The sequence below is a fragment of the Tiliqua scincoides genome, chromosome 2 (genome assembly GCF_035046505.1).
Source record: "Tiliqua scincoides isolate rTilSci1 chromosome 2, rTilSci1.hap2, whole genome shotgun sequence".
Taxonomy (NCBI): Eukaryota; Metazoa; Chordata; class Lepidosauria; order Squamata; family Scincidae; genus Tiliqua; species Tiliqua scincoides.
The window spans coordinates 48,142,399-48,170,305 of record NC_089822.1 but is presented as its reverse complement, the minus strand read 5'-3'; the positions used below and the strand labels follow the sequence as shown (position 1 = coordinate 48,170,305).

General features: G+C 41.1%; 1 protein-coding gene across 1 annotated transcript in view; it reads right to left on the bottom strand.

The window, feature by feature from the left end:
* The window catches only part of MAN2A1 (mannosidase alpha class 2A member 1), a 78,867-nt gene that overhangs the window by 20,085 nt on the left and 30,875 nt on the right, over positions 1–27,907 (bottom strand). Inside the window, exons 6-12 of the mRNA XM_066615714.1 lie at positions 27,427–27,600; positions 27,122–27,308; positions 23,280–23,457; positions 21,928–22,130; positions 16,632–16,817; positions 14,518–14,632; positions 13,300–13,367 (exon numbers count right to left, since the gene is read on the bottom strand). Of these exons, the coding sequence (XP_066471811.1) occupies positions 13,300–13,367; positions 14,518–14,632; positions 16,632–16,817; positions 21,928–22,130; positions 23,280–23,457; positions 27,122–27,308; positions 27,427–27,600 (1,111 nt within the window). The remainder of the gene's footprint in view (positions 1–13,299; positions 13,368–14,517; positions 14,633–16,631; positions 16,818–21,927; positions 22,131–23,279; positions 23,458–27,121; positions 27,309–27,426; positions 27,601–27,907) is intronic.

Here is a 27,907-nt window from a genome sequence, read left to right as displayed (position 1 = left end):
CAAGAGGACACTTAGTATTGCATTTCTGAAGACCAGAGTAAATGCAATTTTGTAACTGAAGTAAAAGTGTTATATGTAAATTTTCTTAATGAGATTTGTAATTTGGTGAATGTGAACAACTTTGCTGCATATATTGAAAAAGAAAAAATGAAATCACTTTAGATAAACATATTTGTATCACTCATAGGCAACATTGAAAGTTACCCTAGCAAACAAAACCAGCTATTCTAGAAGAACTGAAATGCACTTGTATGGAGTTTGTTAAAACTACCAGGAATTAGCTACAGCATGATCAGCTACATCTATATCCTAAATCCACCTTCACACATTAAAAAAAACACCTAGATTTTCTGAGAGTACACTGTCAAAGGCTTGAAATACAGCTTCTTTTCTAGCATCTACTATCCCACTGCAGTAGTAGTTTAGATTACTTGGATTATTCCTTTGTCAAAACCTATATTAATAATTATAAACCGGCTCTGATCAATGCGGACAAATTCAAATGGCATTCATTCAGAAACTAATGTTCTATATTTATAGAAGACAGTAAATTAATTTTAACGAAACATACTTGAAATACATCCTGAAAAAGGTAGTCATGACTAAGCACCTCTGAAATCAATGAGACAAGTTTACTGTGTTTATCTTAAATCCCATTTAAATTTATGGGATTTTAAAATCAGAATTCCTAAGTTCTCAGACTCACAGGGCTCACAGACTCACAGGACTGACAGTTCCCTTTAAAACTCTTTACTACAGCCTTGATCAAGTAAAGCATTCTAAATTTTATAGGTAATGAAGATATTCCTGTCTATTCAAATTAAAGGCACTTGTGATAGTAAAGGGTAGTAAAAGCAAATGCAATTAGCCAAGTGAACTTGCAGAGCAATCCTACAGATGCTTATTCAAAAGTAAGTTCCACAGTGTTCAATGGGGCTTATTCCTGTAGGACTACTACTGTATAGGACTGCAGCCTCCAAAATCATTTCATTACATTCTTCTACATAATTCATTCTCTTTCAAAACTAGTCTTGAGTACACTATGAAAACATTAACTTTGTACTGGTAAGTATTCAAATACTCATGACATTCTGAGTCACTTCCAAAACTACTTAGTGAAGAGGAGTATATTTATACACTGGCACATTCAATACATACTAGCCAATCTCGGTTATAAAATCACAGTGATCGATATATACACAGCCAATAACTCTAACACAGAACTCCCCAGCAGACCTATTGCTCCCTCTTCCAGCAGACCTCTCAGAAGACCCAGATCAGGGTCATAAAAGGCCAGCTTAAAGGCCTTGACCTTCTTCAAAAAAATTCATAAAAGCTTTCTATTTTGTTCTCTGCACTGATCCTATATAGCAGACCCTATTATGAGAAAGTCTCCTTGCACTTTAAACAATTCATAACCAATACAACCCACACCAGCTATAAATATCAAACTTTTTCTGGATGAAAAGTGACAGACAAGTTTTAACGTTACTTTTATACATTTTGTTGTGCAGAATAAATGTGACACCTTCCATGCAGACAGGCATGTACAAGCTATGCATTTCCTTAGTATTATAATATTTAGGATGAATTTTAAGTTCCAGCAGCATTTCACAACAGAAATGTTCAGGCCGTTTCATAACCTAGCTGTACCTCTCAAAACTTGTCCTTCAACAGAATGGCTTTAGATGTTACATGGTTGCAAAGAGAACTAGAAGCATAAACAAAGACTCCTTTTTTCCCTCTGCATTTCCATCTCATCCAAAATAAGACATGATAATCAGAAGATGTGCATGCTGTCCATGCATTGGGAATCTGTACAACATCCAAGCAAAGGCAATGGCAAAAGTACTGTCAGATGAGACAGAGATGCAGGGGAACAGGAAACATTAGGCACAGCAGTATCATACCCAAAATCAAAATGTACATTTAAAGGGATGGGGTAAGTGAGGAGTTTAAATGTCAACTGTACATAGACAACAAAAAGTAGATATGGCAAAGCCAAACTGTTTTGGAGAGTAAGGGAAGGTGAAATCAATAAACTAGAGTGGCAAAGAAAGAGAAGTTTGATAAGCAGAGAGATTATAAAACTTGTCAAGAATGTGTTTGTTCACAGCGTGCTTGCTGGAAATAGAAAAATATTCCCACAGGACTAATATGGCATCTAGGTGGCATCCAGGGGGTAGTTTTAGGTCTCATGGAAAACAATTGTGTGTGGGTTACATGTGTGATTTATACTGGTATGCCATACTACTTTTTAAGCAATGCATCAATTCCATAACTATCATATTGTCACCTATAACAAAATACAGTACCTCAATAACTGAGACACCACATTCACAAGAGGACTATACTTCACTCATACTATGTGGCACAGAACAACATCCACCCTGCAAAATGCATCTGCTCAGCATAACCCACCCACAAAAATAAACATGGGGGCCCTTTTACTGAAGGAAGTTTTGGTGCCATCTAGGGGTCCCATTAAAGTGGACTTAAGACAAGAACTTGGAGAAACTGAACAACTACCTCTGTTTCAGAGGCAGTAGGCAGCTGAGCTGCTCTCACCATTCAGAGCACTTCTTTGTGTCACTGCCTCAGGGGTTACTGCTGGAATAGATTTCTTCCTTCAAAAATTTAAAATTGCTCTCTTGTTTCGATCAGCCAGAAAGACCCTGAAGAAAAAAATTTCCAGTCAGAACATTTTACCTCAGAATCAGTGGTGAGGCTTGGCCTACTCCATCATTATTAAAGTGCTCTCAAAAATGCCAATTTCCTTCCTGGTGCTATTTAGCTGTGCCTGACTCACTGCCACAATCAACTACTCCACAAAAGAAGAACTTTCGCATGACCAGAACCTACTCTAATATGAACCAAAGCTTTGGGGTGATGCATTAAAAATGCTGGCGGATTTATTAGGATTTACACTTGCAATGATTAATACTGCCCTTTACCAAGTTTCAGGGATATTAACAATGCATGTAAAACTGTGACGGGTAAGGCTATAAAGATGTGATGCAATCACTGCATTTATTACCTAAGTGCAAAAGTAACAGATGCTCCCCCCCAAGAACACACACACACACCTACTAAATGTTGGTTTTTGAGAAACATCCAGGGAATGTGAAGTATTACCCTTGTGCAAGAGGAAAAATTACTTACCTCAAGAATCAGATACATACTTTCATGCAGAATTCAGTTATGCCAGAACATAAACTGCAACCACAGTGCCTTAAACCTGCACTGCAGCATGGCACCTTAACACAACATCAAACAATAAAGCAGAATATTCTCCAGTGTCTTGAAAAAGCAACTGGCTCAATATGTAGAATAGATGTTTTACTGAATTTTAGAAGACCATCGACATTAGCGTAAGCTAAGTAATATGCAACCTCACACCCAAAATCTCACCAATGGGGGAGGGAGGAAGAGCAGGGATAAGCAGCAAAGCAACATTAGCACATTTCTGGAAACTTAAAGAATTTACTGGCTGTTTTTCGCAACAGAATTTAACACTAAACTTTCAATTCATCAAAGCAAGAAATGCACTAAATTTATTATTGAAAGTGGCAGCAAAATCTCAATAAGTGCTTCATAGAAGAGAGTTCTTAACTTAGTACAGTAGTGCTTTGGGTATTTGAGAACTGAAGTAAGTGTGTGCGGGGGAGGGGCAAAGGCAGCAAAGTGATCACTAGGATCACGCAGCTGCTGGTACAAAAAGGGGTTTTGTGGGGGGTGCAGGGAGACCTGCAGATACCTCTGCGGTTCCCTGCACCCCCCTCCAGAAGGCACCACTGGCTTTTGGTAAGTGTGAAAAAGCGTTTTTCACCCCACCTGTGACACAATCCTGGTGCATTGCTATCCCCCGTCCCTGTCCCTTAAGGGGACAGAAGCATGGCTTCCCTGGTTGATGGGTCACAACCCATCAGTTTAACCCATTTCTGCCCAGCCCACAGGTGTACACACCCTGTTGTGTATAAGCAATGGTGGGCAGAAATGGCTTAGGAACCCTTGACCTAGCATATGTAATGCATGACTCCTGTCTGTTGTGGGACTAGAACCTCATGCTTTTTTCCAAAAATGTTCCCTATCATGTGCTCATCCAGAAATATTCAACTTTCAGGATTACACATACAAATTCAGAATCAGCCTCCTAGTCGAGCACAACTTGTCCTTGCCGTTCTTTCTATACATAAAATATCCAAACCAAAAAAAATTTGAACACTTCCAAATGAAAACTGTTATATATTTAAATCCTTTATCATGAAAACTGAATGTAGCATGTTCATGTCCAACTAGTACCTATAATTTCACCAAGAACTAAAATGCATTTTACTTACAATGTAAATTATGTATGTTTTTATTCTCTATTCCGTAATTCACTCCTGATCCCATTTCCAGATCAGAAACATAGATTTTGTTCAAGTACTCGTATTTTCTGTTAGTTGCTTTGGACCTCTTTTTGGAAGGAAAAGTGGAATGGAAATCTTAAAATGAATAAGAACTCCATGTTCTATGTACGAAGTGACCTTGAGTCAGAAGGTGAGGATTTGCATAAATACTTATGAAATCAGAATTCAGCTCAAGAAATCTGAGAACCAAGGACATCATCTTGGTACAAGTATGATCACACAAGTTTCTGTTGCTTGTGGAATTTGTCATGGTCATTCTGTCAGGAGCAGTGCCTTGGAGATCAGAATAGAGACTGGTACATGTACTTTTGAGGTCATCAGATACTGAATGATGGCTTCTGGATGCTGGCCAAATTTACTGCAGAAATTATTATGCAAAGCACTCTTACATAGCCTTGAAAGGGTGTCATTGAAGTAGGCTGCAATGGGGACCAGTGGAGCGGAGAGGGGAGATGCAGGAAAGGCAGAAGCAATTCACATGGATTTTGAGATCTTCTTTGAAGAGGATGGGCTGTACATTTGTATTGTATGATCTCCATTGCCTTGAGAAACAGTCATGGGATGGGAGAAGAGGAAGTGGCCTACTCAGTCAATTTGTAGCTAAAAACTTTCTTCCTCGGACTGCTCCCATACTCCTTTACAGACATGGAAGCCTTTGGCTGAGGTAACAGCATAGAATTCTGGGAACTGAGGAAAGAATGTGTGATCATTTCCATCCTTAAGGAGTATTTTGTGTCTCTTGCTTTCTAAGAGTATAATGGTCTGATGTGAAGGTCTTTGGGTGGATTCACTGGTTTACCTTCTTCTACCCCTGGAGCAGCTGTACAAGTATGAATGTCTTCCTCCCTCACAAGGACAGTGACCCCCAGTGTTTCACAGGGGCCAAAAAGCATGCAGCAGAATTATCTTGATTAGGCAATGATCAAAGGTGACCTTAACCCACTTAACACTATCTTGTTACACTATAAGAATTCTCTCTTTTTTTAAACTCTTCATTACCATTATCAGAGGAGACTAATATGGTATCTGAGTTTATTCTACCCTCTGAACACTTTGTGCACTTTGCTTTTTGTACTTTGCTTCTATTTATGATGTGTAAAGTCAAGTAGCACTGCCAGTGTCCAATGGGATATAGCACTCAGTCTGGTGTTGGGGAAGCACAAATCATGTTGCCCAGCTGTCCACAGGCAGCTGCTATTCAGGAAAAACTATCTGGCCTCTGACCCTCCAGATATGCACCATATTAGGTAGTGTGAAACACATTAACACCCTTCTATCTACAGTATAGTCCCACACTGAGTTATGTATGTATGTTCAAAATATCTCAACTACTATGCGGCAGAATTGGAAACATATCAAAGAGGATTATACATGGAAAAAAATTATGCTTGCGGAAAAGGAATGGAAAGTTTATATAAATACAGGACTCAGATGGTATACAATGTAACTAATATGAACAGCTGACCTACCTTTCTCCCTCCCCAAATTACATGAGACATGATATGAACAACAATAACTAGGAGGATGTTTTAGGGATCCCCAACTAAACAGCAGAGCAGAAAATTTACTGGATTCAGTTCTGTTTCTTGAAACATCCTAGTCTGGTCACTATGGAGGACAGGAAACTGAAGTAGACATTGCAGTTTAGTCCAATTATCCAGCAAAATCTATAAAATATAAAGGCTATAATACAACAAGGCAATTTTTTAGGCTGAGATTTCTGGTTCTAAGAAATTGTTATGCTCCATTATTGATGCATCTCAAAGCCATGGAAAAACACTCTTCTCTACATCACAAATTATATTACAATTGCTGAGAAAATCACCAATGCCGATTGAAGTATTAGAGGATTTTACTCAACTTCTTCTAGTTAGAATTTGAAAAGCAGAATATTGGCAAATATTGCATATATAAAATATATTGCATATATTGCAAGAAATGAAAACTCTATTCTTATTCTAGTAACTCAGGTCTTGGTGCCAATGAGAATGTAGGCAAAATGGTTCCATTCACAAAAATGATAGAGGTTTCTGGACATTCCCTGAACTTTGAAGGTTTGCAGAAAAAACAGAAATCCCCCAATAGGGAAAACGTCCTAAAATGTTTGTTTGGGAGACTCTAAGGGTTGGAGTCTAGATTCCAAGGGAGGCTTAACAGTGCTTTGAACAGATTTCCTGCACAGAAACAAAGCAGAGCCAGACAGAAGAAAATTTTTTATTTTGAGGAATACTGAAATGCATAGGACACTTGGTTGGGGGGGGGGATTAGAGCAAGAAAAAAGCAGCCAGGAAGACTGGAAACATGGTGAGTACATGCTGCAGCATTATAGTCTAAGCCCCATGAAATTCAATGGGATTTATTCCAAGGGAGATGTCCATATGTAACATTCTTTTGCAGGAGCCCTCTTGTTCTACCTATTACGACACCTTTCATCAGCGCATCCTATGGAGATACCCTTTGCCAGTGTTGAGAACTCGAGTCAGTAACTCAAACTCGAGTTGCGAAAATGAGTTATTTTGGGTGACTCAGCAACTTATTAGTCACATGTGTGGAAGACTTGATCCCTGACTTGGCACTCACCCCCATGCATGCTGACTCAAGTCTGCCTGTGCCTGTTTACTGTTTTCGCCATGTGAAAAACCTTGTGAGGCAAACATTCCGATGGTGAGCAGCAGGGAGTTCCAGCCAGGAGGCAGGAAAGGGTTAATGCGAGCAGGAGGGGGAGGACTAGGCTCTCTTTTCCCATCTGATAGGAAAGAAGGAATGGATTATCAGACAAAGGATGGGCAATCTCATATTTCCATTGGCTGAGGGAGGGCAGGAGGAAGAGCAACCCTCACTGAATGAATGGCTAGTGGGACTACTTGTGAGTAGGGCTGCCAAGGATCAGGTCATCCTGGTAAGCCTCCCAGCTGCTGCTTGTGAGTCTCCTCCCTCTCATGACTTCTGTCCTAGCTCTCAGTCCCTCCCAACCTCTTACAGATGGAAGGGGGCAGCAGGGGAATGAGTAAACTCTGAAACAAACCCCAGCAGCAGCCCCATTTCTTCCATGTCTGGCTTTTTAAAGGGGGCAGTCACACTTTACAAGCAAGGCTCTGTTACTTGGGAAAGGAAGCCCCACTGAATGACCAGCTACAGTGGGACTACTTTTGAGTAGAGCTGCAGGATCAGGTCATCCTGGTAAAACTTGCAGCTGCTGCTCATGACCCTTCTCCCTCTTGCCACTTCTATCCCAGCTCTCTCACTCCCTCCCACCCCTCCTGCCCTCTTTACAGATGAGCACTGACAGCAGAGGAGTGTTCAAAGGGAGCTCCAACACACACACCTTGGCAGCAGCCCTATTTTCCCCACTTTTTAAGCAGGGGCTTTCTAAAGGTGGGGGGCGACTCGACTAGAGTCCATTAAAGTCATTAAAGGGTGACTTTTCCATAAAGGAAAGTGCCCTCTTTATGACTTTTGAGTTGAGTCATGTGGGGCAGTGACTCGACTCAAGCCACACTGGGTTTTCCCAACACTGCTCTCTGCTCACTACAGCTCAATTCAACAGAAAAAAAAAATTGCTGTCTGAAAAACAGAAAGTCTAAACAATGACTCAACACAGTTCTGCAAGTTGTATCAAAGCAAAAAAAAAAACATTGGAAGAATGTTCATGAAAGGTAAGAGAAGGGTTCTTTGAGTCTTATGCCAAATGAATGGGAGGGAAGCACAAGATAGTGAGCAAGTGTGCGATTCATGAAATGGAAACCTTTGGTACTGATCTCAGCTCAGCCAAGAATGCACTGGCTTACATTTATATCCTACTATTCCTCTTAAGGACTGTGTACAATGGTTCTCTCTTGCTCATTTTATCCTAACTACCCAAGAAAGAGACTGAGAAACAATGACTAGTCCAAGATCACCCAATAAGCTTCAAAGATGAGCAGGGATGGAGCACAGGTTTCCACAATCCAGTATTTTAACTACAATCCCATACTTGCTACAGTACCCATATATAAGCAGTTCATTTCCACCCTCAATTCTCCATCTTTCATATGGTAATACCCTATCTTGAGAGATTACTGTGCTGATTCAGAACTTATGAAGTGTCAGAAAGTGCTTAACATATTTACAAAACTTTTTTTCTAAGCAGTGTGCTTGAGTATGAGCTAGTGTGCACACATGCGTGTGCGTTTTCCAGTAGGATTTTATTCTATTGTGAATTCCATAGTGGTCAGTCAAAAGCATACAGAAAATTTTAAACCAAAACCTGAAAATGTTGATGGAATCTTTGAATCTTATCAGATGTAGACTATCCATCTTTAAAAAAAAAAATTATTTAAAAGATTTTTAACCCATCTTTTCTCTGCTGGAGCAGATGTCCAAGGTGGCTCACAATTTACACAAGAAAAAAAAATACAATTTATAAAAACAATGAGTAAACCAAAAACAAACAAAATAAAACCAATTGAAGGAGGGCAAAACTAACATTCAAGAGGCACAGTAGGCAGACAACCCATCAGGCAGACAAAAATGCCCAATATGCTGAGACTTTCTCCATATGCATCATTGCTCTCTGTGGGTATGAGCATGGTAATAAGGGAACAGATACCTTACATCACTATTCACTGGAGATAATTAGATCATGGTTTTATTTAGTATTTTTTGTGAATGGATGCTAAGGAAATGGCATAATACAATCTGTTTCAAAACTAGGTTTATCTGTCTTTGTAATAACAGCCATATTCTCTCAATGATCATAATTTTCAAGTTGCTTACAGTTTTGGTGTGTTTAGCAATACTGTTCTGTAAGAAAGAACATTTCTAAATATTTATCTTTGAGAAATAACCACAAAGAGACTATAGTCACAACCCATAATTCTCAAATACAGTACCGCAAATGTCTTGCTGTTTATAGCCTATGAGAGTTATGCAAAACTACCTTGGAAATCTGTGAACAGAAAAAGAGACAAATCCTTGTATTCTATGCTGACTCATGCAATTATATTGCATGAATATAAAGCTTCATGCATTAGACCAGCAGTCTTCAAACTTTTCGCATGAGGGCCACATCATGTATAAAACAGGGCCAAGGGTTGGAAAAATAAATAAATGAATACATGGAGGACTGATGTGCTGAGTATTTGACTGAATACAATATGTAGGTGGAAATGGAAGAAGGTGGGGAACAGAGGGCAAAACCGACTTGCACAGGAAAAGTGTTGAATGAATTTTGAAAAAGCATCAACCAACCTACGATGTAAATCAAACTTTTGTCTCATTTCTGCTTGGTTTTAAGTTTAATGAACATTAAAGGTCCAGTCTTACTATACACTGATTTTTTATACACAGATTTGACTCAACACGAATGGCCACTGCAGATGAGAAGGAATGCGCTGATCCCTGGAGAAGGGAAAAAATGCATCCCTTTAAGAACATAAGAACAGCCCCACTGGATCAGGCCATAGGCCCATCTAGTCCAGCTTCCAGTATCTCACAGCGGCCACACCAAATGCCCCAGGGAGCACACCAGATAACAAGAGACGTGCATCCTGGTGCCCTCTCTTGCATCTGGCATTCTGACATAGCCCATTTCTAAAATCAGGAGGTTGCACATACACATCATGGCTTGTAACCCGTAACTCCTTAGCTTCACAGCTTGTACATCATGGCTTGTAACCCCTTTAAAATCACAGTTTAAAAAACTGCTTTTTATTGTTGCAGAGAGACAGTCATAGAAGTGATTACAGGTATAGCCTAAGTATCCACATATTTTTCTATCTCAAAGCTGATGCCAGAGAGGGCAGCTGACTGACAATCCATCACTCTCTCTGCAAGCTTCACTCCTCCCTTCCCCCTGAGCACATGAAAGAAGGCTAAATGGCAGCGATTATCACCTTCTGCATTCTTTTCCCCCTTACTGGGGCTCCTGGTGAAGGGAGGGACTGCTGCCTCCTAGTGAAGCCTAAGCTCCTGGGGAGAGACTCTGTGTACATTTCAAAAGGTCAGCAAGGCTGTTTTTAAATCACTGGAGGAAAGAGACTTTGTTTTTTAGATTTGCTATAGTGTGTTTTTTTGCCATGCACGTGAGTTCTTGGAACGGAACCCACGCGAATAATGAGCCTCGACCCTTATATTCCAAGTCTTTCAGCAGCCGTATATATCTCATTCTGCCACTAGAGGTGCTGAATGTAATGCAATGGAATGGAATAATTTCTTTCCATTACATTGCCATTACATTTGGAATCCAGAAGTGCATCTTTTGAGTTATTTTTAGGCTGAGAGGCTGGGGAAACTGGGCGCTATATAAAATTCTCCTGAGAGCCAGATTTGGCCCCCGGGCAGGGGTCTGGACACCCCTGCATTAGACACTAAGGCAGCTCATTGTCCCTTCTCCCACTCTGTTAAAACTGCCACTGGTTGACACCCCAATTGAACCAAACAATTGTGCTCATCTCAGATCCAGTTGGACAGCAAAACCAGACCCATGTTTCAAACCTCTATTGCCTAGAAATGAGACATGAGCAATCTCCAAAGCACTGTTATCTGCACAATGAGTACTATGAACAATGCTGTTCAAGTTGTGCACACAAGAATTTTATCCCTGCCTCCGGTTCCTAAATGATACGTGTGTCATGAAGAGGAAGGGAAAGCTTCAAGCAACCACTCACAGATCCAGGGCAGTAGCGCCTAGTGCCAGGCACTCACTCCCTTCCCATTCCCCACTCTTAGACATGGTTTGGACATGCAGCTTAGTGGAAGAAGAATGGGTAGTTTTAGTCCACTGCCACCAGTCCAAGTCATCTGGTTTCAGAAGGGTTCCCTGGGCAAAGCCCTTCCCCAATAATAGTATTCATGGTTTTTATTGCCCTCACTCTGACAGTAGTACTTTAGAGCAGGGAGGCCGACAAATCCACTAATCCCAGAACACAGCAGAGGCTTTAAACAAAGAGGTTTTATTAATAGAAAGGTTAACAGTTGAGAAAAAATATAAATAGGCTTGTTTGCTCACAGGTAAACATCCCCTAAATCAGTGGTATTCAGACCGGGGTGTCGCAATGCCCCAGCCTGAGGGTCCTGCCTTCTGCCCGCTTAAGGGGTGGGGGTGGAGACAGGGGGCAAGGCAGCAATACGATCCCCAGGATTGCGCTGCTCGGGGGGGGGGGCTGCAATAAGTTCTTGCAAGGGAGGGAGGGTGGCAGCGGGGGCGGGGGGAAGGAAGCAACACGATTGCCAGGATCGTGCTGCTCAGGGGGGCTGCAGGGCCTGGGATGCACTCACCAGTCCCTGCAGCATCGTCCTGGGGGTATGGGGAGCCCTGCACAAGTGCCTGTAGGGATCCCCAGCTGGTTCAAAATGAAAGTAGAGCTATTGCGCTCCACTACCAGTTTTGCTAAAGTGGAGCGCAATTGCTCTACTTTCAATTCAAACCAGCTGGGGAGCATTACAGGTGCTCACGCAGGGTTCCCCACACCCCCAGAACGATGCTGCAGGGACTGGTGAGTGCATCCCAGGCCCTACAGCCCCCCTGAGCAGCACGATCCTGATGATCACGTTGCTGCCTTCCCCCCCGCCCCCGCTGCCTCCCTCCCCTCCCTTGCAAGAACTTACTGCACTTTTCAAGCTCCCAGAGAGTTTGAAAATTGCAGCCCTAAATGGTGCTGGATCTGCAGGAAAGCCTCACATGTGTAGGCTCTGCTGGACTCTAGACCAAGAACCTTGATCACAACTTAGCCTAGCCTGAGCTGAGGTAACCAAGAGATTCCAGCATCTGGAATACAGACCAACATAAACATAACCTGTCAATTACTTAATCCCTTTCTAAGTACCTAGAGGGCTCTACCCAGAATCTGCCTTCCACTCTGATCCCCAGAGAGCGGGCTCTCCCTGCCTCGCTTAGTCAGAAGTGCACAGGAAAGAGTCCCTTCAGACCTGGTGGCATTTTCTTTAGCACCACCCACTGGCTCTGATTGGTTAGCTCCCTTGGAACCTGAAGCATCTCAGAACTGTAAGGAAAATCCTTCACAAGGAACCATAACTGTTTCATCACAAGCTGTCATCTACATAGTTTTCATAGCTCTACTCTGCTGTACACAGGGAAGGAAGGTTTCTCATATGGTTCTATCTCCATTACTGGTGGTCTATTATGATCCCAAGAGAGGTACCAGGTTGTTGTAAGCTTCACTATAGACAACCAAGCAGTTGCTACCTTGCAAAATTATACCAAAAACCAACCTCACATGTTTACACACAATATTTTCTTACTTTAAAATGCCACAAAAAGCGTACTACTTAACTGTAATATTACTAATTTGACTTTTAGTGTAGCAAAAGCTTTGAGAGGAGGTATGGTCCTCATATTTGCCCAGGGATGTTCAATATACACTATCAAATACAAGTTAAGGCAAAAATAGTGTTTTAATATATAGTTTGGGGTTATTCTATCAGAAAAATGCAAAAGGTAGGCTGCAATCCTATACAATTACCTGGGAGTAAGCTTCATTAAACTCAATGAGGCTTACTTCTGAGTAGACATGCACAGGATTGCACTGTGAGTGAAGGAACACCTTTACACAAGTCACCTTTAACAGTTCTATGGAGAAAACTTACACAAGCATTTGTGCAACATGCTTCAAAGATGTCCTTGAACTAAGAATTGTTCAACCAGATTTTATACAAGTTTACCAGTTCTTCATTCAAAGAGCATCAACTTGTACTCAGATTCCTCTATTTTCATGAACTATTTAAAGCATTATATGGTTGCAAAATCTATTTCTAGTTATACTACTTTGATTTTGTCACTTTAGCAAGTGACCTGACATCTCCCTGAGACACATCAAGATACACACAAACTTGCCGCTTATCAAATATTTACAAATATTTTCAAATATTAAAGATATAAAATATTTACCTTGGCTGAATATTTAGTTTTATGACAGTCTTATGGGGCAAAGCATCTTGTGCAGACTGAGCATCATCCTATCAATGTATGGAAAAAAATGAATTTACTTGCAGATAACAATAAAATTCAGTAACAGGAAGTCTACAGTGCTAAAGAGGAGAGAGTAATTCTTTTCCATATACATCAGAATTTTCTTTTAACATTACAACTCCATCCTCAATCTTTGCTGCCCCTCATGCTTGGAATGGCCTCACACTTGCAAAATGCTTCCTCATTCACCAAATCCCATCTCAAAACTCATTTTTTCCAAAAGTCTTTGACACTAAGTTGCCATTCTGTAACTGAAACAACTGCATACATTTACTGTTACCCCCATCTCTATCCCTCCCCTGGTTGTCCCCCCTTATATCAATACACCAGGACCCACTTTTTAAAATGACACTATCAGGACCTGCCTAGGTTTACCAGGCTTTTTAAAAAGGAGGTCTAGAAATAAATAATAAATGACCAGAAAAAAGACACTCAAAAACTCTCTTTATTTACACATGCTTGTAAACTGCAGGATTTGAGCTCGAGGCAGGGTAATCAGCAGCTACAGTATCTGATTTTTCAACAGCTTCAGGGCTTGAGGCAACCAAAAATCAGGTCACAACCGAGCAGTGGGTCCCGACCCACAGTTTGGGAACCACTGATATAGAAGATCATATCCAATGCTCACTGTGCTAGTCCCAACTGATGACTTAAACTTCAACATTTATCCAATACAACTGAATAATATGCTGTGGATTATATAACTTATTAGCTGATCAACACAAGCTATGCTGAGAACTTAACATTCCTTCTTCAAAATTCTCTCTTCATGAAATTATTACAAATGCTCTCCAAGATGCATTACTGTTAAAAATATTTATTCACCAGTTTTGACAAAAGTTCACAGCAGTTAACAAGGCCAAAAAATATAAAAATTGGATAGATCTACATCCCTAAAGGACTCACAAGTTTTAAAAAGTGCAAAACGAGATACTATCAGCAGACGGTCACTGAAACAATGCTCTGCCAAGATGAATACAGCATTAGGTCCTTTTCCCACCACAGGGTCAGTTCAGAATCCATGTAAAGTTTAAGTTAGATGTGATCTGACATCTTCACAAACAAAATCTTGGCCTTCTGGAAAAATTTCTGAAAAACGGGCAACACAACCATAAGAACTGCTTCTGGAAAACTCACCATGGAAAGGAATGGAGCTGATGGGTTGTAAGTATATGTTTCTTGATCCTTTAGAATCAAAACATGAGCAGAATCTGTGATGATTTTCTTCAAGTTCATTAACGAATGGAAAAGCCTGTGAATAAAACAAATATTGTAGCACTGGAAGGTGAAATTCATTAAAGTAGGTCCGCCATACCCGCAATCTCTGCATCCACAGATCTGACCGACTGTCGATCAAAAATACATTTTAAAACTTCTATATACCCTGCTGTAGCCCCCCCCCCCCGTCAGCTCTCGGCAGCATTTACCATGTTTGCCTCACACCCTGTTCAGGAAATTTACATAAATTAACACCATGTGTGCAAATTCATGCAATTAACACAGATTCATGCCATTTTATTGAGGAACTTGAGCATCTGTGAATTTTACTATTGGTATTAAGTTCCTGAACTGAACCCCCAGATATGACAGACCCACTGTATTTATACTAAAGATTAGAGGAGAATGTAGTTTATTACTAAGTGCAGACTAACATCAGATTGATAAAACCAGCAAAAGTTTAACTTGCATCTTAAAATGTGCCCAAAATAGGCACCTAAGATAATCAAATTCATCCTTCAAACTTTAATGGAAGTTTCAAAATAGGAAATTTGTCTACAGGTTTGAGTCTTAATCACTGTATCAAACTGTAATTGGAGTAATAGCTGTAAAAAGAGTAAGAAGGGGTCACATTATGGAGGCCATTCTTGAATGGTCACCCGAGTCCCACTTTCAACCTGACCCAAGCACATTCTAGTCTCCACATCTTAAAAAGGACATAGGGGGACTAGAAAAGGTGCGGAAGAGTGTCATTAAAATGATTACTGGGCTGGGGCACCTCCCTTATGAGGAAAGGCTGCAGCGTTTGAGGCTCTTCAGTCTAGAAAAGAGGCACCAGACGGGAGACATGACTGAGACATACAAAATTATGCAGGGGAATGATGGAGTGGATAGAGGGATGCTCTTCTCCCTCTCATATAACAGAACCAGGGGACATCCAATAAAATTGCATGTTGGGAGAGTCAGAACAGACAAAATAAAATTTTTTTTTTTACCCAGTGTGTAATTAGTCTGTGGACCTCCTTGCCACAGGATGTGGCGATGGCATCTGGCCTAGATGCCTTTAAAAGGGGATTGGACAAATTTCTGGAGGAAAACTCCATCAAAGATTACAAGCCATGATGAGTATGTATAGTTTGAGATTAGCTAGTCGCTCATTTATGAGGGCTGGATAGGAAATTGTTCTGTCATCCGAACTGCCATGGATGACAGTTTTTTCCACTTACCACAGACTGGTGAGGGAAGGAAAGTATGTTCAGTAGGTTTCATGCATTAAAAATTGGTCACTGTGTTTAATAAAGCAGCACAAGTTAAACCCAAGTACAATCTGGTGTCTTCATTGGGTGAGTGTGACATTAAATAGAATGCCAGATGCATTATATGTAGCAAGATGCAAGTATCTAGTGGTCCTGTGGGCTGCTGTGACATACAGGAGCTGGACTAGATAACCATTGGGCCTCATCCAGCAGGACTCTTCTTATGTAAGCAACTATAAATAGGAATGATGCCCAACTGCAAATTGTAGCCCAGCACAAGACCATCTGAACTAATGTTGCTGCTAGTCTTTTCGCCGGGGGGGGGGGGGGGGGTTGTTTCAAAAATGGAAGGAGAAATGCTAAAGTAGCAATGCACACAATTCAGAATCATCAAAAGTTAAATGTTCCCTATCTTAAGAAACACCAAAAGAAAATCTTTCAATTTTCCCCTGTCCTCTTTCACAGTTTTAACATTTTAGTCTAGTTCCTCACTGTAATTAAAAGCCCCTTCTCAAGCATTATGGAGGAATCTCTTTGCTATCCTATTTTCTAGGGAAGTAAAAAAAATGGTTTAATTCTTTTTCTTCAGGCAATCTCAGGAACATTTAGTTTGCACAGAGCTCCAGACTTCCATGTATAAATGCTGGCCAATGTGTCTTCAAGGATGACTTGATAGATGCTGTTACTTCCTGTTATCCTCACACCACCTCTTCCATGTAGTTAATTCTTCAAGCATAAAAACATTACATTTAAGATGTTTCTATTGAGCTGCCTTACCTAGTACCATAATCTACAACTACCCAATCTTTAGCTGTTCCTGTGATGGCATCATGATGTTGAAAGAGTCCCACGTTTCTCCTAGCCTCTGTCAGTAATCTGTAGTGGTCCACTGAAGGGAAGACTGTCATTTTCTCAGATTTTTTAGACTGTACCAGGGACAAAGAATAAAGGATTTCAGCAGCCCTGAAAGAAAAGGGATTTTTAACATTAATTTTTATATACCATCTTTCAACAAAAAGTCCACATAGCAATTTACCTAGTACAATGGGACAATGATGAGACTATCCAGAAACATTTTAACACAACATTTTCACTACTGTTTTATCTTCTGCTTTTGAACAAGTTGCTAAAGTCTTGTAAGCCTCACCAAGGAAGACGGGCTCCCAAGTTCAGGGAATTCTTGATGGCAGTACCTCTTGGGGTGATGGAATGTAGTAATACTTAATGCTCTCATCCCAACTCTCTTGGCTGGTTTTGATGGTTCATCATACTACAGGGGAATAGCCCTCTGGAAGTATGTTAGCATCCAAAAAATGCAGAAACACACATCAAACACCAGTCAAAGAGAAGGCTGCTTCCATCTATACATAATGTGGTGTTACACAAAAGCACCTTCAAAAAAACCTTGAAAAGCATATTACAATTCAAAAATCATATTGCAATTATATAAAATAGGTACTAAGACAATCTCCTATAAAAGTCTGAAGATGAATAATTATGCAACTAGCCTGAGGGACAGGCTTTAGAAAACAAAAAAGCCATAAAGAAATGACAATATTCCTACTACTACCTAGCTAGCTTTCAGTTTCTAATTATGTTTTCACACTAGGGTAAATCCAAAGGTGCTACAAAAGTGTGCACCCTCATCTATAGAACTGAGTTGCCTTGAAGTAATTAAATCCCATTTATATGCAATAGGGCAGCGGTTTTCAACCCCTGTGATGCGGCACACTGGTGTGCCACGAGACTGTCTCAGGTGTGCCATGGGATCAGGGGAGGCAGGCAGCAGCTATGTGCCCACGTGTGAGAGAAGTTACTGCTTTGAGCCATGGTGTAGGCCTCGTACGGAAGCTGCTTGAACCATTCACTGATGAGGCTATACTATATCTCCAAAATTAGATGTGACAGGGCAAAACGGATGCCATTTTTGGAATTGGCACCCCAAATATACCCAGGAATTGGTGTAACGTTCAAGGAAGCAAAAAGTGTGTTGGCCTGTGCTATCAGAATAAGTGCACTGTAAACAACGTACTGGTAGAAACCATTAATCAAACCCTACTTTAAGGTGCCTGGCATTTTAAGCCAGAGGCTCCAAATATACAACATATAACCCATAAGTAGGAGTGTGCACAGTGTTCACAGTGGAGAGACAAGCAACAAGGAATGAGCAGGTGCAGCTACACATAGTTGCAATTTGATTTACTTAGACCCATTGCTTTCCATGGGTGTTCTTAAGTAATGGTGGACTGAATTGTAGGCTTGGACTTTGTTTCAAATGGAAACAAGGATTACATCATGGTGTTTAAAAAAGAAAGACCTCTGCCAAACATTTGCAAATTGGAATGAGGTGCAAAATTGTTGAGTGTGATCCTGCTAAAGAACTAGGCTTACTTGATTTAAATGGAAGTGTTGAGCCCTGGCTTTTTGATCAGGAGGAGTGAAAAGGTTAACTTTGGCTGCAGCTTGCCCTTGAGGGGTGCAACCAAAAGCCCAATCCTATGCATGCCTGCTAAGAAGTAAGCCCCATTATAGTCAATGGGGCTTACTCCCAGGAAGGTGTGGATGGGATAGCACCCCCAGAGCCCAATCCTATGCATGCCTGCTCAGAAGAAAGCCCCATTATAGTCAACAGGGCTTACTCCCAGGTAAGTGTGGATAGTATTGTGGCCCAGCGCCCTTCCTCTAAAAGTTCCAAAGTGCAGGGAGGGTCACTTTGGGGAATTGCAGGCAAAATGGCAAGGAAAAGGGACTCTCAGGAACCCTTTTCACTGCCAGCCTAAGGCAGCCTGCCAGCCAGTCCTTTGGTTGGGGGCCTCAGCAGACTCGCTCACTAAGTACCTGCGTGCCCGCTTCTGGCTCCCTCTTCTCACTCGCTCCCACTTCCTGGTTCCTCTGGGCTTCTCTGGTTCGGCAATCAGCATGCAGGCAGGCAACAACTGCCTTTGTGCCCAACCCTATACATGTCTACTCAGAAGTAAGTCCCATAGTAGCCAATGGGGCTTACTCCCAGGAAAGTGAGGATCAGGTTGCAGCCTGAGTCGTACTCAGGAGCAAGCTCCAAGCTGACTCCGCTGCTGCTTTTCATCCCATGTAGCAGCGATCAGCCCTTTCCCTGGCTGCTCCCTTGCTTGTTCTCCCTGCCACTTTTAAAGCCTAGATGCCTTTAAAAGGGGATTGGACAAGTTTCTGGAGGAGAAATCCATTACGGGGTACAAGCCATGATGCGTATGCGCAACCTCCTGATTTTAGAAATGGGTTTTGTCAGAATGCCAGATGCAAGGGAGGGCACCAGGATGAGGTCTCTTGTTATCTGGTGTGCTCCCTGGGGCATTTGGTGGGCCGCTGTGAGATACAGGAAGCTGGACTAGATGGGCCTATGGCCTGATCCAGTGGGGCTGTTCTTATGTTCACTTGAAGCCACTTGAACCATTCATTAATGAGGCTAACTATATCTTCAAAACTAGACGCGATAGGGCAAAACAGATGCCATTTTTGGAATCAGCACCCCAAATTCATATCAAGCCACCATAAAGTTTGGGAAAAACTTGTCAGGGTTAGAAAAACAACCCAAAGAATTTGGTCTGGATAAGGTAGAGCCTAAGCAATGTAAACGCTGAATCACCAAGCATCAGGTGAACAAGCTCACTAATTGTAACAGGTACTGAGTCAGCATCAGGAGACACCACCCTTCCTAATTCACGCTCAGTGCTTTAAAAAGCCTGCAAAAGCACTCACGTGGAGGACGAGGGGAAGGGGGAACGGCTGGGAAGGCCGGAAGGCTGGAAAAGCAGGGAAGGCCGATTTATCGTGTGTATGGCAAGCTATGCCATTTTATGTTTCTTTGCTACGCTGCTATTATTTTCTGTTATCTTGTAAATACTGACTGAACTAATGAAAGACTTGTGTCTGAAAGTACTCTTTGTGTGGGCTGAGTCTTTGAAGCCGCATTCCGTGGAGAGCAGCAGATAAGAAAGCTGCTCCTTCCTCGACAAAACTTTTCTTACCCACAATTTTGTAGACCTGTGCAATGTTTACAAAAAAGTTGTGAAGACCAGAATTTAAAAAGTTAATGACTAAAAATTGTGATCTTGTGATACAGGAAGGCAGGAGGTTTGGTCTAGAGCAGTGATTTTCAACCTTTTTCATCTTGCGGCACACTGGCAAGGCACTAAAATGGTCAAGGCACACCATCAGCTTTTTGACAATTGACACGGTACACTGTGCTGTCAATGGAGGCTCACATCCCCCAATGGTCCTATTGATAAATGACCCTCTCCCAAATTCCTGCGGCACACCTGGGGACCATTAGCAGCACACCAGCGTGCCAGGGCACAGTGGTTGAAAATAGCTGGAAGGTAACATCTGAAGGTCACTAGTACAGGGCCACCTGCAGCTCCATGAATGGCGAGACCTTGAAGCAGCTGACAAGCTGAGCTGAGTTATTCCACCTACTCCTTGGTGTGAGCGAAGAAGTGTCTTGGCTGCCCTTCAAGTGAGAGATGAAGAAGCTGCTTGTCAGCCAGCGTGGGAGGCAACTTCTGGTCAGAAGTGATACCAGACCGTGAAAGATCCATCTGAAATGTTTTTCAGTTCTTGAAAGATAAAACCTGTTATTGTAAAAATCCCCTCGGGGGTTTAGAGATAGCCTGCCTATGTGAACCGCCTTGAATAAAGTCAAAGGAGTAATCCTATGAGCAGAAAGGTGGTATATAAATACTAGTACAGGTGGAGCCTATTTATACGCTTGAGTTCTGTTCCGTGACCCAGTGCGATTAAGAAAAAACGCGTTGTGCTAAATTCCATAGAGTTACGCAAATTCACTGCAGCCTGACACTTGGGGCTGGAAGGAAACTAAGGCAGCAGTTCTCAATAGCCTCCCCCTCCTCCACTCCGTACTCAGCCCTCCCCATTGCCAGCTGTCCCGCTTCTTTCACAGGTGGGATGCTGTGCTTTTAAGAGTCCAATCCTATGCATTTCTACTCAGAAGTAAGCCCCATTCTAGTCAATCGGGCTTACTCCCAGGAAAGTGTGGAGAGGATTGTAGCCTAAATCTCATGCTTTGGGAAGACTTGTTTGCTGGGCTGTTTTGTTTCCGCAGTTTGGAGCATGGAGAGCCTGCACCATCTCAGTCTGAAGGGGGGGGGGAATTCAGCAAACACTCCCTAGGTTTTTTAAAGCAATCCCCTCTGTTGCTATGGAGCGCGCGCGCACTTGTGTGTGTGTGTGTGTGTGTGTGTATGAGAGAGAGAGAGAGAGAGAGCGCTGCAGGTGCTCTAGCTACAGAGATTTTCCATCCCCCCTTCCCCTCTTCAGCCTCAGCTGGCTCAGGGGCTTCAGGAATCTTACTGTACCTTTGCAAGGGGAACCTCTTCCATGGCTCCAGGGCTATTTCCCTGCCTGTGTGAGGTGAGGAGCCCTTTTGCAGTGTTTTGGGCTACCTGGAAATGGAGTGAGATGCCAGCGCAGGGCAAAGGAGTGTGCAACTTCAGTCCCCCCCCCCCACCCCATTGAGACAAATCTGCAGATAAAAAATCCTTGGATAAATAGGTTGCACCTGTATTATTATCTTTTACTATTTTTTAATAAATTAGAGATTATACGGTTCTTAGGTAACAATTACTGGTATGTTATTTTTCAGAATCTGGTCTCAGGTAAAAATCAGACTAAACTATAGTCAGACACCCCCTTAAATTTAACCCACTGACTTATCCAAGAGTCAGAAAATTCCATGATTTTTGGCTCAAAACCTGCCCTCAACCTATCTGTGAGATCAACTTATACTTGAGTATCTGCAGTATGTTGTTGCATCAGAGTACAACTGAACAAAGGAATTGCCTTACACCTAGTCAGAGCACTGGCCCATCTCACCCAGTAACGTCAACACTGACTGGCAGTGGCTATTCCAGTTTCAGATAGAACTTTTCCCTATCTTGGAGATGTTGAGGACTGAACCGGGGACCTTTTGCATGAAAAGCTGCTGCCCTATCTATGAACTATAGCCCCTCTCCTGACTACACTGCTCTGAGAAGGCTTTATCTGAAGCAGAATTTATCACTTTAAATACAATAAATACCTTAAATATGACTCTAGAATTCTATCGAGGCGTTTGTAGAACGGTCTCGATGTAAAATATCCACTCCAGTAATGATGATCTCGATCTGCATATGTGAAGAAATCACCACTCAAGACAGGAAATACTGAATTACTCTTCTTCTCATCCAGATTACTAGCTTTACGCAGTGTATCAAAATAGTCTGACAAAGTCCCAAATCGAGCCTGAAGCAAATTTAAATACGATAAATTATTTTCACTGTATATAAATGTGAAGAATATTTTCTTCTCACATACAAACTTTATATGGAAGAGTTTGTGCACTTTGCCTTTATTGTCATTTTTCGACTTCCTCACTTCATACCAACTTGCCTTCCCACTTTCACCTCCACCTTTGATTCTTATTATGTCCTGGGCCTAGTTGGGTAGATGACATGGATTGGTGCATTTTCACTGCACCTCTTTGGCAAAAGTTAACAGAAGCAATATAAATTTGCAACCAGACAACTTCAGACAGAAACTGTAAACCATGAATTTTCAAATTTATGAACAGGCACATGCCATGTGTTAATTACCCCCAGCTTTCAACATATAGATTTTGGAGGCTTTCCCAAGCATGCTACATAGAAATATAATCTCTTCCCAAATATCCCATATTTTTTTTCAAATGTAGATGAAATCAGTAACAAATGATTAAAAATGCAAACTAATCTGTTTCTTATTTTTACCTTATTCAATTTCAGAGCACTTATCCAACCAGCTCTAGAACTATTGTGGTTTTATACAATGTATGTGGGCTTATAAAGGAAAAAACCCTAAATAGTAATGAAGATTCTTTTGGGAACTTGAAATCTGAGAGGAGTTTAACGGAAGTTGCAATTTTCAAAAATGTTAATTGACTTTCCTAGTTACATTAAGTTATTCCAAATAAATGAGTCTAATCAGAACACATCCATACTCTGAAGTTCTATGTAAGAACTTCACCAAATGTAAGAAAGCCACCAAAACATACAATTTTGCAATAGTATACAGTGGGCCCTCCATGGGGGATCTGTTCCAGAGTGCCCCCCCATACAGAATTCAATAGATAATGAAATCCATGGGGGGGGGGGGGACTCCAGCAAACCAGAAGTGCTTTTCATTTATGATCTGGAGCTCTCTGAAGTGCGGGAAGGCCATGGTCAGCCTCACCTGAGAACACCTCCTGGATATGACCGGAAACATTTGCGGATAAGGAAGGCCCACTGTATGATTTTTCTTGAGACACTCTTTTTAAAATCATGGACTATGCATTGCTAACTGATAAAGGTACAAAACTTTAAAACTCTACAGCACAGAAATAAGAGAACACCTGGTAATATGGAAAAGCATTACCTTAACATGGAACTCAGGATGAGAATTCATGTAATCAAAAAGCTTCTGATAATTCTGGTATTGTTGATCCCATTCTGTACTGTCTGTGTAGCGGAAATCATCTCCTAATGGAGCCAACAAAACTTTGGTACGGAAGAGCTTTGACTTCTTTCTGTATTGATCTAAAATCATCCATGCCCTTGGAAAAAAAATAAAATTTGAAAAATCAAAACAAAAAATTCAATTTTTACACAAATTTTCTTACAAAATTCATCTTGATTAGATTAAACTATTAAAGCTAGAAATAAAAGATGCAGATCTCTTGTTGTCTTGTGTGGGCCACTGAGGTATAGGAAGCTGGACTAGATGGCCTTTGGCCTGATCTAGCGGGGCTCTTCTGATGTTCTTATAAGATTTGTAGAAGCCTAGCAAATTGGATTTTTGAAATGATAATATGGCTATGATATTATATATAATGTGGAAATATTACATGGCATGATTATTGGGCCTAACGCTTCAGTTTAGTACATTATTCTGACTTAACATGCAAATAAACTCAGAAGCAAATCCCACTGAATTGAACACAAATTACCCACAAAACATAGATACTCCTGTAGTTATTCAAGCTTTAGTCAAATTTTAGGAACATCAAATATTGCAACACTATTTGCAGAAAGGAATTGATGTGAAAGGAAAGGCACTGATGGCACAATCTAATGAGTTCAATGAGACTTATTCCCTCATAGCTGTACACAAGGCTTGCAGCTTAACCAAAACTACGTCAATGAAACTAATATGCAAAAATTAAAGTTGTTTGTCCAAACTACTTATTTAAAAAGTTTATATCCTGCCCTCCTTGGTTGGACTCAAGGTAACTCATAGCTAGGAGCCAGAACACCTTATTCATATAAAAATTAAAACAGAAGCAAGAAAAGGAGTAAAAAGCCAGACACACAAGGAACATTTTAAAAAGAAAGAACAAACAAACACGGGTATTTAGGACAGCAGTTTGAAAAAAACAAAACCAATGTGGATAGAGAAGGCCTTCTGAAATTTTTAAAAAGTCTTCAACTTTCACCAGAATATTGGCAAGGAAGGTGCTAGTCTTACCTCACAAAAGTGTTCATTCCACAGGGAGAAGGCCCTCTAATTCAACCCTACCAGTGCAGCTCAGAAATCAGTGAGATTCAGAAGTCTCTCCAGAAGACATTAAGGAATGGAATCATATGGAAAAGGTGGTGTTTAAGGTACCTTGGCCCCAAGACCTTCAGGACTTTAAAAAGATTATAACCCAGGGCCTTGAACTGCACCTGAAGTGAAGTGCCAGCCATTGCGGCTGGGGGCTTTAGAACACAAATTTAACATAATGTCCAAGTTAGTGAAAGATGCTGAACTGGTGGAGGTTGGGCTATCACAATCACCACAAGGAGTGGTGATTCCAGTACTGATTCAGGTGAATGTAGCACACATTCAGGAGAAGCCCCAAACCACCAAAACTGACAATTTTCCTTTTTCATGATAAAAAAGATGAATGTGATATTAGGTATCCATACAAGGCATCTGGCCTTATGACTTCATAGCAACTCAGATGCTGTTGTGAGCCCTAAGAAAAGAATCAGGTGATTTCTAAAAGCCAGCATGGCTTTGTCAAGAACAAGTTGTGCCAGACTAATCTCATCTCCTCCTCTGACAGAGTGACTAGTGTGGAAATGCCGCAAATACAGTGTGTCTAGATTTTCAGCAAAGCCTTTGACAAAATCTCCCATGATATCCTTGCAGATAAAATGTAAAAGTGCAGACTAGATGTTACTATCAGGTGGAAGCAAAGATGATTGAACAACCATCCCCAGTGAATGATATTAAATGGAGCTACATCAACCTGAACAGAAGTATTGTGTAGTGTACCACAGGGCTGCCTCTCAGATACTGTGCTGTTCAATATTTTAATAAATGATCTGAGGTAGAAGGGATGCTTATCAAATTGGCAGATGACACAAAGCAGGGAGAAGGGGGGTGGTTACAGTCAACACAGAACACTGAGTTAGGATTATCCTGACAGGCACAAGCAGTGGACACATTCCAACAATATAAAGTTTAATGGAAACAAATGAAAAGCCCTGCATATAGGAACAAAGAATCAGAGGCACAAATACAGGACAGGGGAAACTTAGCTCGGTGTTTAAGAGACCTAGATGTCTTAGTGGGGCACAAGTAAAACATGAGCCAGTAGTGTACTGCAAAAAAGCAAACACATTGCAGGGTTGCATGAGCAGAGACATAGAGTCTTGATCACAAGTAGCAATAATTCCACTCTATATTGCAAGTCAGAACCCACAATCCATCCAATTTGAGGAACCACACTCTAAGGAGGATACTGATAAGATGGAGGAGAAGGTTTAGAAGAGGACAGTGATACAGGCCTGGAAACCAAGCCCAGACTGAGGAACAGCTAGAGATACTGGTATGTTTAGCTTGGAGAGAAGAGGAGATGGCCACCTTCAAGTATCTGAAGCACTGCCTCACAGAATGGGAACACTTGTTTGCTGTGGTACCTGAGGACAGGTCAAGAATCAATGGGTTGAAACGGGGAACTAGATTTAGTCTAGATATGAGGAAAAATCTAACTGGAAGAGCCTGCTTTGTACAGTTGTGGGCACTCACCCATTGGAGGTTTTCAAGCAGAAACTACAGGCCACCTGTCAGGGATGCTTTAGTTAGTGGCACTGAGTAAGGGACTGAACTAGATGATCTCCAAGGCACCTTCCAATTCTAACATTCTATGATGTTCGATTCTAAGAACAGTTCTGTTGTAGGTTAAGAGGAGTCTATGCAGTAGAACAGAAAGCATAGCTCCAACAACAGTTTTAAAGAACAATTAGCATGCATTTTAGGAATATTTTGTTCAAATGACAGAGCAAAATCTTCATTATGAATTAGTAAGATACTATCCTGCAGGAATACATCCTTAAATACTGAATCCCAAAAGAAGCAATGGCTAGTAGCCAATCAATGCAAATTTGGAAAATAAAGGAATATATAGCCCAAGCTATTCAAAAAAAATTTTTAGGTCAAAATCAAAAACTTAGAACCCAAAAACTTGCACAAGATAAATCTTTCTCCACCTTTTGTCATATGACCTGTTTTTGTGCTTACTTCCAATTTTTTTTTTAACTCTGCAACTTTTAAATTGAGATTTGCGTTTCAATACTTATTAAGAAAAATTAGGCCTAGAGAAAAGCAATAGTGATACACTGGCTCCAAGTTATAGACAGATGCATCATCACTTTCGTGCATCAGTTATGCTGCTTTTGTGCAGGCATAATAGCATGAAGCTGCCAATAGCCAGCTGTTTCAAATGCGGTACATTCAGAGTTTGAGACAAACCTCTGGAACAGAACCTTTCGTAACCTGGGGCCTTAATGTACTTTAAAAATTACAACTCTAAATCAATGATGACCAACGTGTGACTCTCAGGCAGTACCTAGCCGCCACCAGTTCCCATACAAAGCAAAAGCTCACACTGAAGGTCTCTGTTCCAGTCGAGTTCCTCTACTATCACAGTAGAGACAGAAGTCTTAAGGTTTGAGTTTGGGCAAGCCATCTGCCACATAAGAAGCACTGCCCTGCCCTGCCCTGCTTGCCTTCAGCAGCACCAGCACCCCATCCCTGAGCAATTCTGTTTTTAGTTCAAAACTAAGTTCTCTCTTTAAGTAGTTGGTATGAGTGGAGACCCTACTGCAAATACTACATTTATGGCAAAATCCAAATTTTCTTGATTATGACTATACAGTTCCATATACCACAGGTTTCTTTAAAAAAAACTGTGCTTAGCTTTGAAACAAAATGTTATTTCATGCATTTACCGGTGTTGAATGTTGCCATCATGAATTGCTTCAGGAGGAACTCTCCACGGGCAACTGACACTTCCTCCAGGAAGGCGTTTAAAATCAAACTGGCAACAAATTTTAGGATCTGGTCCACAAGTGTGAGGAACATCATAGCTATAAAAGGGCATCATGTGGCAGAGAATATCCGAATTAGATCCCACATCTAGAATTCAAATAGGCAAAATAAAAACAGAAAGTAATATTCCTTTTCTATATTGCAGACACAATTTGTGCTAGTAAATAATGTCAATTCTCAGTACAGGCTCATGTAAAATACATACCCCAATGCTGCCTCCAAAAGAATTCTAGAGCCTTTTGAGTTGCAAGATACTTTTTAACCGAATAATGAACTCGCTGTATAAGCATGTTGGAAAACCCAGTGCGTTTCAGAAGATAAGCCATGGTTGGTGAATGCCCAAAAGGATCAATTGCCCAGCCAGATTTTGGTTTTACTCCTGACAGAAGAGGGAAAACTGCATTCAACATAAATCCATAACATAAGAGAATCAAGATTAAAGTACACCTGTTAATCTACAGCTGTAGTAATTTGTAGGATGAGAGATTACAGTGAGATATATCAACAATAGCATCTTAAATAAAGCAAGTTCTTTAGGTAAAAAACTTATAAGAGAGTAGACAGGATTGTGTTTCAGTTGTACAGGGTTGAGCTAACATAACTATGGCTCAACTACAGCCACAAGACCATTAGGATGATGATGGAGCAATGCCTCAGGTTGAGTGACAGTATGTTCTCATCACTAT